This window comes from Echinops telfairi, unplaced genomic scaffold (genome assembly GCF_000313985.2).
Source record: "Echinops telfairi isolate 266 unplaced genomic scaffold, ASM31398v2 ScPeMD7_1;HRSCAF=3_0, whole genome shotgun sequence".
Classification (NCBI taxonomy): Eukaryota; Metazoa; Chordata; class Mammalia; order Afrosoricida; family Tenrecidae; genus Echinops; species Echinops telfairi.
The window spans coordinates 45426812-45438072 of record NW_022103896.1 but is presented as its reverse complement, the minus strand read 5'-3'; the positions used below and the strand labels follow the sequence as shown (position 1 = coordinate 45438072).

At 38.8% G+C, this 11261-nt stretch overlaps 1 protein-coding gene across 1 annotated transcript in view; it reads left to right on the top strand.

Annotated features, from left to right (window-relative positions):
* CIBAR1 (CBY1 interacting BAR domain containing 1) overlaps positions 1-10736 on the top strand; it is a 26448-nt gene extending 15712 nt beyond the window's left edge. The window contains exons 8-10 of the mRNA XM_045288056.1: positions 4528-4641; positions 6919-7038; positions 9406-10736. Coding sequence (XP_045143991.1) covers positions 4528-4641; positions 6919-7038; positions 9406-9492 — 321 coding nt within the window. The 3' untranslated portion in view covers positions 9493-10736. The remainder of the gene's footprint in view (positions 1-4527; positions 4642-6918; positions 7039-9405) is intronic.
* The last annotated feature ends 525 nt before the right edge of the window (positions 10737-11261 follow it).

Below are 11261 nucleotides of genomic sequence, written 5' to 3'. Positions count from 1 at the left end.
TAGTGGCGAGTAAAACACATCTCATTTCCAAAGGTATTTTGTAAGTGCATTTTAATTTAAAAAATGGAATTTTGAGGCAGAAGAATGCTAGCGAACTCAGTTGACCACTATCTTTTAAAAATAGAACACAATAGAGTGTCAGTGGATATGGATAAACACAAATAGTGTACTTCAGTGCAAATATGAGGGGCTTACAAAAGTTCATGGAAAAATGAAAGGAAAAATAGTGGAATTTTCCCCCATGAGCTTTTGGAAGCCTTGTCGTAAACCTACGTATTCTCGGGGCTTACTTAAAAATTAAAGGGAATGTAGTCGTGTGAAACACTAGTCCTAAAATGTTAAGTTAGCCCAGCAATTACATGAGACTTCAATCAACAGAAAGTACTCCCTTCAGATATCTGGAAAATACTGCATTATTTCGAGATGTTTGCATATGCCAAATTATGTGTAGATTTCAATTAAACCTAGACTTGCAGATTTTAGTTTAATAAACTTGTCAATGTTTGAGCTTTACTGGTAACTAGACAGTATCAACAGTCTAGTAAATACTTATAATGTCAATGAAATAGTAATATATAGAAATATTAAGAGTAGGAATAATACCCAGCTCCCATGACTGGTATAAACTTACCATATATACTCATGTATTAGTTGAGTTTTTCAGCACCTTTTTTATATGCAGTTTTTGTGGTAAAAAGGTGCCTCGGCTGATATTCAGGTCGGCTTTTCCTCCTTTATCTGAGGTTTTCCTGCCGAGTGCTCAGGTATGATTTCACCTTCCCCTTCTCAAGCAGTCTTTAAATATCTGTCCAAGGAGAAGGGGAGCTGGCTCTCTGGCATCTTAAAATAGGTATTCTCCACCTCCCGGTCTCCCCATAAAGGAAGCAGGTCGGGGGGCTCATTCTGCAGGCTGTTTGTGTTATAAGTCATCAACCAGGACACGGTCTGTTTTAGAAGCTGTCAGTCATTCTACTCTTAAGCAAAGTCATTAAAAAGCAAATAGTGTATTTCAGCCTTGAACATAAAGGAAGTTCACCCAATGTTAAGAATATCTGGATTTCATATTCAGAAGGAAAGATGTAGCCTGTGCTGATCCCTCAGACGGGCTTCAAAGAACCACCGGGGGCCTCAGGGCTTCAGCTCGCTACTGAGCCCTGTTTCTGCTGCTCTCCCGCTAGGGTCTCAGCGCGTCTCAAGGGCAGTTGGCTGTCTGGCTAGCAGCTGCCAGAAGGGAGGCTAACAACTTAGAATACAATGCATTCCTGCACTAGTCCATACCCGTTCTATCTCTAAGAGATCTGTAGATTCAGACAAATCCAAACTTGTGTCTGGGCATAATGATTTTTGTTGCGGTAGCATCCTCCATGACCTATAGAAAGTGATAGTAAAGGTCATTGTTAGTCATATTTCCAAATGTCCAGTAGCCAGCCGGAATAGGCACTTTCAACCGTGTACCTATTTCCATTGAGCAGCAGTCAGGAACCCCCTAATTTTTTTATTATTATTATTTTTAGGGTAAAATAATTAGATGCCGTCAGGTTGGTTCCGACTCATGGTGACCTTAGGTGTAACAGACTGAAGCTCTGTCCAGTCTGGTGCCAGTGTGTGTGTGCGCCGTGCTGTGGCTTTTGTGTCATTGGATCTCATTGAGGGTTGGCTTCATTTCCTTTAGCCCTCTACCGAATATGGTGTTCTTTTCTGATTGGTCTTTCTTTCCTGGTGAATAGAGATAGAGCAAAGAAATCGCAAATCACTGGTGGATATCCATATGGCTTTATTCCAAAATAGAGAGCCACTCCCACTGAGGTGTTTGCCTCAGCAGATCAAGTCTTAAGAGAAATGGGTAGGGGACTGCTGTCGTCTAATTCAGCACTTCTCTTCCATCTTGTCTCTTTAAGGAAAAAACTATGTATTCTCTCCCTGTTCTCATTTGGTCCCGTTTGCTCTCAGTGTTTCCTAGAGTGGGTGATACCACGCCCCCTGGAGAGGGCGGGCAGCACTGGAAAGATGGGGTGTCTGCCAAAGCAGCTACCTACACTTTATTCTGGATTCTAGGTTATACTAGGAAAGTTTTTCATTGTCAGGGGGGTGCAGAGTAATGTGGTTTTTTTCCCCCTGAAAAGGGGATGAAAGGCAAAATAAGTTTGGGAACCTCTACTCTGTATTAATGCTTTGAAATTTGACTTTGATAAGGAACAAGATAATTAACAAAAGGGTAAGATCCTGTTTACTGGAAACTTATTTCATTTGTATGCTTTTCCTCACCTGATTATCTCACCCCTGCCTCTGTCACTTGTACTGCTTTGTTCATTCCTTTTGCTTGTGATCTCCATCACCCAGTCTTCATAGTAAAACTTAGCTGCACGATTTCTGAAGAAGATGATTCCCGCAAGAATAGCATAGTGCCTTGGGCAAGAGTTACAGTCTTATAAGAAGCAAGTCTAGGTCTCCCATTCTGGGAGCAGCATTGGACAAGTTATATATTTGAAAACTGGAGAGTTTATGTAAATACATGGCGGTATGATTAAATTAAAAAACAAGACAAACTCACTGTCATTGAGTCGATTCCAACTCATAATGACCCGAAAAGAGAAAGCAGAACTACCCCTGTGAGTGTCTGAGAGCGTAGCTCTTTATGGGGCTAGAAAGCCCCGCCTTTCTCCTGTGCAGCAGCTGCTGGCTTCAAACTGCTGACCTCTGGTTAATAGCCCCTTGCTAAATGGCTACACCACCCAGGGCTCCTGGGTATTATATTAAGGGTAGGAATATCATTATTACGGAATAATCCTTTATGGTTAACCTAAGTAGCATATAATCAGAAATATGATGGACTATAACTCTAGCCTGATCAATATTGTGTTAAACATCAATTGGAGTTGCTAAGATACCATCTTCAAAACTTGTACATATTTATTCATTCTCTTTACTCACGATCTTCATCACCAAGTCTTCATCATGGTAAAGCTTACCTACACAGTTTCTGAAGAAAACGATTCCAGCAAGAACAGCGTAATGCAGTGGGCAAGTTATAATCTTAGAAGAATCAGGTCTAGATATCATCTTCAAAAGTGTTCTGATATGAAGGTAAGTTAAAAAAAAAAGCGCTGTAAAACCTTATGCTTGTTGTTAGGGGCCATTGAGTCCGTTCTGACCCAGCAACCCCATGTACCACAGAAGGCAGTGCCACCCAGCCCACAACTGTTCAGCTCGAGTTCACTGTCGCAGCCACTGTGCCAACTGGCTCTTGTTTGCCGCCTTCCCCGTTTCGCTCTTGCTTGACAATATGTCCAAAGTACGTGAGATGGGGCCTTGCCAGCCATCTTCCCTTCTAGGGAGCGTTCTGGCTGTATTTCTTCCAAGACAGACCATGGAAACATTTCTTAAAGATTTCAAAATGGGAGGCTATTCTCAACATATCCTCCACCTAGGTCTTTTCACTTCTGAAGGTGGTGTTTCCGTTCTAACCTTTAGCCCAAAGGATTCTGAGCTCCTCAGTTTACACTGCATCAAAAGGGCAGTTTAGCCTTCTTGAAGGCCTCAGCTCCTCTGTGTGTTTGAACTGGAGTTTGCGTTTGGGGAACACCAACAGCAAGTGTGAAGAGACAAGAGCAGGGCTGTTGAGTGGATGGGGTAAGGTTTCTCTATGACATGCTGAAAGGACAGCCTTGGCTGCTCTTGGAGAATGAGCATATTGCTTTCCTTGCTTTTTTCTCACCAATGTAGTTTTCCGTTTTCTTAAAATGCCTTCATAATAAGTGATTGTCTTGTGTCCTTGGAGAAAATCTAACAAAGACTATCGCTTTGGGATGCTAAAATATATGTGGTGTCTCCACATGAGCTGACCTCTCTGCCTTGGATTCTGATTTGAATTTGAATTCGGACTTCCTTAAAATGTTTGCTCCATCTAAAGACTGTTGTTTCATGTAGGTCAGCATTCACATGAACTTGCTCCAGTGCTTCAATGATTTGGGAAGATGCACACTTAGAATTTTGTTAAGATTTTAACACTAACTTTGACCTCAAAATAATATTTTTCCATGGCACAAAAAGTGTCCATATTTTTTGCGGCATTGTAACGAGTTGAAGACAAATGTATCATGGATAGGACGTGTCTTTAGCCATCTACTGGTTTCACAGGCATGTTTAAACGTGTTTCATAGGAATAAAGTCATGCATGAATGAACCGGAACCCACAGAGCAATACTTACAGCCCCATGGTCTAAGACTACATAATGGTATACATTTCAGTCGGGTCTTTTTGGATAAGTCAAATGCTAGGTCATGGTAGGGATAATAACTAAAAACTAATAGAGACATGAATGGTGATATAAGAAAATACTTTGTATAATGTAAAGTTTTGCTTCCAAAAGCCTTTGCAACTGTTTTTATTTTGGTCATCATTTGCATTCATCTTCCCTCTAAAAAAGATAACTCTGTGTTTTATAAAATGCAAAGAATATTGTGAAGAATAAACTTATTAAACTCACAAAGCAATTTAACTAATTGTTTAAAATCTTTGTTTTTTAGAACATATTTTCAGAATTTATCACTATTGAAATGTTATTTCATGGCAAAGCTTTAGAGGTCTATACTGCTGCCTACCAAAATATACAAAAGATTGATGAGGAAGAAGATTTAGAGGTAGGAATGTGAATCTAAACTCAGTTCTTCTCTTAGTGTGGAAACGGTTAAAAGCAAGCAGTGGTTGTGTTGGTAAAACTTCAAATTAGAACACTGTAGCTGTCTTGTTACTGTGTGTGTCCTGAATAGCTCAGTTTTTATGATTTTCTGTTCATATTCAACTTGTCACATTAACCTTGGTAAAGATCCAACAGTATTTTTTGGAGGAAGATGTAAATTTTAATAACTTCTATCCCCAGGGCTGAATATTTTCTTCTGCTTTCCACTTATGACTTCATTGTCCTAGAAGAGTTTAAAAAGAATTTTTTATCCAAAATAGTATGCCCCTCACAAAATCAGTTAATTAGATCAATGGTATGTCCCGTATTTCTACCAGGATGAACTACTCTTAACACGAGACCCACCGCTTAAGTTAATCATGATTTATTCCTGAAGTGCGTGGATGAGCTGCAGGTCTCTAAAGGTGAAACACATGCTTAGAGAAGTCCCTAAGTTTGGGTCTCCTTCCCCCCCCACCCCCACCCCCCCGCACAATATGGGGATCACTTAATGTCAAGTGATGTCAAGATCACTTCATTCCTTGTATGAACACATTCTATATGCCATGCTTCTGTCTTAATGTGAAGGCCTGGTTAAAGGGTAGTCACTAAACATTGTGTATAGCTGAGATCTTTCAGAGGTCCATGACTGGGGGGAAAATAATGGCCTAAGAGAAATCTCTTGAAAAATACTCAAGGTATAAGAGATGTGAAGAAATAGAGCACATAGCACAATAGGAGAGTTTAGGATGGTCTAGAAATCAAGTTTCAAAGACAGGGTCAACTGAAAAGGGAAGCTGCAAAAAAGGCAGGCAGGCGCCCTGATGGTGTAGGGGGTTACTTGTTGGGCTGCTAAACATAAAGTCAGCAGTTCATAACTACCAGCCACCCTGCAGGAGAAAGATGAGGCTTTCCAACTCCAGTAAAAACTTACAGTCTAAGAAACCCACAGAGGTAATTCTATTCTGTCCTATAGAGTCACTATGGCTCAGTAGCAGTGAGTGGTTTTTTTTGGTTGGTGATTAAAGCAAGAGCAATTTTAGTGTAGTGTGTTGATGAGTGAGCAAAAACAGTAGACTATTTGAGACTTTTTAAAGTAGGAGTGGGGAACCTTTTTACTCCCAGGGGGCATTTGGATATTTATCACCTCATCCGAGCACCATAGTGGTCCTACATTTCACTGGCTCCTCCCTCATGTGATGCATGGACTGCTTCTTTGGTGAAGTGTGTGATGTTAGCTGGTATTGAAACGTGCCTCACCGGTTTTAAAAGAATAAGGTTTTACTTTAAGGTAGTCTTTGAAACTGGTCTTGAATTTGCTTATAGAGTAGGGGAGGGAACCTTTAGAAAAAGGAAGCTTTGTTGAAGTTTGGAATAAAGGAAAAATGCATCTTGGAAAGCCTCACAATGACATTTTGCCTTTAAAAAGCGGGGAGGAAGGAATGGTAAAAAGTGAGGTGTAAAGAAGGGACGTTCAAGCGATTCACTTGCGATAGCTTCACTGACTGCTCTATTTCTACAGAGAGAAATGGGGGAAAGTAAAGATAGGGATGCTGGAGATTTGGACCTGCAGCTATAAAAGAAGGAGAGCTGACCAATCCTAGCTGGAGTTCCCAAAACAAAGCAAAACCCTGCCTGGAGTAGATCCCCAAGCACAGTGATTCTACACAGGGCTCCTGGGGTTGTAAATCCTCATGGGAGCAGCCAGCCAGATCTTTTTCCTGCAGAGCAGCTGGTAGTGTGAAACACCAACCTTGCAATTAGCAGTCCAGTGCTTGCCTGACAGCACAGATGAAATTAGAATTCATAAATCACATGGCACCAGTTTACTAATTTCTATAGCAGTCCTGTAGTGAAATTCACCCAGAAAAGAGTGGAGGAATGGCATGAGCTGCAACCTCCCCGCTAGCTTGCTAACTGTCCAGTGCAGGGGACCCTCTGCTTGCTTTTGTGTCTTCCCTGCTAAAGTTTCAATAACTGAATTACAATTCGTAAGCCTCATTATCTTACATGGTTCAAAGAGTTAAGAGGGTTTTTTTTTTTCAAGATTTCGTCTTTCCAAGTTAAATTGTATTTCCTTTTGATTTTCCTTTAAATTTATAGTAAATGATTGAATGTTTGTCTGTTTGGAGAAGTTCGCTTTAAAAAGTCTTAATGTAGAGGAACTAAATTGGGATTGCCTAGATTTCCATGGTTTAGAGTCTACTTTAAGAATAATGTTATTTTATCATTGCAATAGGTTTTCCGGAACTCCCTGTATCCACCAGATTATTCATCTCGATTAGATATTGTAAGAGCAAATTCAAAGTCACCTCTTCAGAGATCACTGTCAGCTAAGGGTATATCTGGAACAGGCCAGGTGAGCTACAAACAAAACATTTTAAAGGAATTTGAGCGTCTGCCTTTGGAGTTGTTCAACAATCAAATATTTCCCTTCCACCATATCACCTCATATGGAATCCTCTCAGGGCTTATTTCATCCTCTGCTATGAAATGAGTAAATGTAAAAAAAAAAAAAAAAGAAATGAGTAAATGTTATTCCTCTTTTATGTTAAGTATCATTTACACTATAATAACATATTGCTCTCCAAAGCAGAACATTTGAGAACAGAAGCGGAAAGGGCAGGCAAATACTACATTGTTCTCTGGTAATCATAGACTATGAAGACCACATATTTTGAAGTCAGACTGTTTAGATTATATCTTGTTATCATGATTTACTGTTCTACACAGAATTGATATCTAAGAGAGGCTGTTGCTAACCATTGTCATAGACCGTAAGGCATAAATCTTTAGAGGAAAATCCAATTTTTTCATCTTTTCTTTATCTAGAAAGCCTGATTTCTAGAACAGGGGTTGACAACCTTTTCCTATAAGGGATTAGAGAGTGATGATTTTAGACTTTGCAGCCCATGTGGTCTGTATCACAATTAAGAGCAGCCGTAGACAAATATATATACCGCATATACTCAAGTATAAGCCAAGTTTTTCAACACATTTTTTAATGCAGTTTTTGTGGTAAAATTGGGTTCCTCGACTGATATTCGGGTAGGCTTTTCCTCGAGTATATCCGGTCACCAGTCTCATTGATTTCCAATAAACATTTATTTTCGAAAATATAAAGCAGGCTTGTTTTGGTCCAAGGGCCATAGCTTGTTAACCCTAGTTCTAGAGAATTGTGCCCTTTTCCTATCTGTGGCTGTAAGATGCCACAGGGTCCACTTTTCACTCTTAACAATCTCACATGACAGAGTGAAACCGCCCCCAGGGATTGTTTTGAGGTTACAATCTTTATGGGAGCGGATCACCAAGTCTGTCTCCCAAGGACGTGATGGGTGGATTTAGCTGCCAACCCTCTGGTTAGCATCCAAGCTTTACTTGTCTACCTTTCAAAACTTCCAATGGAGTAAATTTTTATCAAATTACAACTTTTATAGTAAATTTCACCTAATTCCTTCTTATATTTAAACATTTATTTGCTGCTTTATATATATATATATATATCTCCCCCTAAAAAATTATATTTTTAATATCCCAGCCTAAGTGCCTTACACATGGATTCACTAAATTTAGTATATAGTGGATATGAAGTGTTAACTATTTAGAGCTAGTCGTGCTATCTAAACAGTCCTGTTGGTACAATGGCCAAGTGTCCAGCAGCTACAAAAACAAATGTTGGCAGTTTGAACCCAACAGCTACTCTGTGGGAGAAAGATGTGGCAGTTCTACTCTGTCCAATAGGGTCACACTGTTAAGTCGGAACCAACTGAGCAGCACACGACATTACCTACTTTGATGGAGCACATTAGAACCCTGGCACTATTGAGATTGGGGGCATATTGAACTATTGAGGAGGGAAGCTGGCATCCCATCCACATTATAAAAATGTCAAGCAGCATCCCATCCCTACTCATTAGCTACCAGTAAAACACATATACCAGCCCCAGTTGTGACAACCAACACTATTTCCAGACCTTGCAGAATGTACTCTGGGCGTCATAATCATTTTCAGAAATTTTAAAACTGGCAATAGTTTGGATGTAATGCCAAATAATGGGTTTGGCTCCCATCTTCTATGCCTTTTATTTAAATTTGTGCTACTTTCAAATCAGTATTTCTCACTATCTGGTTTAAATATCTCTGTGTTTTCATTCCTTTGATGATTCTCCTTCATATTTATTTTTATTACCCCTAAATTGCTAAATTTTAAATATTTTTGATATAATATACTGAGTCTAGACTTTTCTCTGAAACACATTATTGAAGCACTGGAGACTATTTGAATGGTTAAATTTACATTATCACTCAGAAATTAATTTATAGTGAATAAATGAAAAAAATTTTGGTACTGTTGCCAACCTTAAAATTTACTAATTTACAGGAAATTTGTTACTGAAAATGGACTGCTTATAAACATTTTGATGAAAGATTTTGTTTTGTATGCACTTGCCTATATCCACTGCCAGTGCTACCCAGTCAATTCCAACTCCTAGGGACCCTAGGTCCCAAGGGTTTCCAAGGTCATACATCTTTAAGGAAACCAGCTGCCTCATCTGTCTCCCAGAGAGCTGCTGGTAGGTTTGAGTCACCGACCTTGAGTTGGCAATCCACCGCTCGGCCCATGGATCACCAGAGCTCCCACTTTGCCTTGGAGGTATAAAAGAAGATTTACCAAGTATATAAAATCATTTAAGTTAATATTTTTATTACTGTTAACTTTTAACAGGTATCCACCTGTAGACTCAGAAAGGACCAACAGACAGATATTGATGATGAAGATGATGAAGAACTAGACACTACAGAAGAAAATTAATTTTCTTACGACTACTTCTGATGTCTGCTTCCATCTTAAAATGGCTCAGAATCTAGGATTACTAAATTGTAAAGCTTTATACTAGCCTGATGGATGGAACCTCAAAATGATATGCTACAGGAAATGTAAAAATAATTAAAGGAAATGTATGCTGACCAAAAATGAAGGTTTTAAAACATATTAGACACCAGCCATTTCAATGTCCTGCCTAGTGATATGTGAGCTCTTTGTGTAAGTTCCTTTTGTTCAGATAATATATTTCTAAGTATTTCATTTTAATAATATAACACACCTGAAAGGTTGCTGCAAGTGGTGGCCAAAAAAAAAAAAAAAGAGCTAGCAGTTCACTGTGCTGCTTTCAGGATACCAGATTTTTATCACTTAAAAGACCTCCTCTCAGTGAGCTTGGTTAAATTCAGTTTATTTTGTGAAGCCCGGAAGAAAAATAGACCTGAGTTCTTTTTCCCTCCCCTGTAACTGTTACTAAAACATTACTGCCATCATTTGATCTACAAATTTACCTTGCAACAAGCATGGGATCAGAATTATTTAAAAATAAGACACCACAATATCAATGTTTTGCAAATATGCAGAAAGCATATATCTTAGGCTTTTTAATGTTTTTTAGAAAAGGCATATTCAACTTCTAATTTTAAAACAAAATTGTTGTCAAACTAAAAGTGTGATAGATACATGGTACAACTCGTGCAAAGCTAATATACGTGGTACAACTTGTGGAATATTGCCTAAGGAAATAAGTGTATGTGGGATATAATAAATCATTAAAAATTCTATTAAAATTTTACCCAATAACCATCTACTCAATAAGGGTACACAAGGGGCTTCAGAAAGTTTGTGGAGAATGGAATTAAAAGATAATGGGATGTTTCCATTAATTTTAAGAAGTCCCCTTGAATAGTCACTTGTTCCTAAAAATATGAAACCATTGAATAAGTTCTTTCAGTATGTCTGATGCACTTATTCTTTAAGAAGGGAGACTTTAATTGGGATATTTCACAGCCAGGCATATAAAAATGACGAGATTTGTGAGTTTTTGGGGGGACAACCTGAGGATAGAAAAATACTTTCCAGAAAGCTATTTTAACTGTCATTAATGGTTCTAGTCTTAAAAGCATTGCTTTCTGAGAATAATCCTAAGTAATAAAATGACTTCAGTCCTTTTTTTTCCCCTGTAGAATACTTAAAGCGTTTAAAAACCCTATATAAATGATGCTCTTATGGAATTATGGGTATTGTTGCATTTTTATTATTTTCCCAGCCAGTGTTTAAGTTTGTTGTAGTTGGGGAAAACTGGCAGTTTGGGTATTTCTCATCCTGCTTACTAAGTAACTCACTACTCTTGACCATCAGTGGCCTTATCTATAAAGCCGAAACAGTGCCTGATACATTAAGCAATCACCAGATAATTTGAAATAAAAATGTCTCTTTTGCCTAACTCAGACATGTTAAGGACAAAAGGAAGTGGGCAACTGTTTCTTTAATTCACACATTATTATGGATCATTGTGGTGGTACAGTGATTCACTTGATAGGACTTTTCTAGTCATGGTCATTGTAACTCCAGATGACTGACTGGGACCATGCAGTTTGTTATCATTCAGCCATCACAGTTGTGACTGTTAGCAAGGTTCCTTAGGATCCCACTGGGTATGAAATGAGCTAGCTCAGAAGCAGAATGGGGGTGGGTAGGGTGATCAGGTGGGGATTTCACTTGAAGAAAGAAAGAAAGAGCCAAGAGTAGAGCCCTGC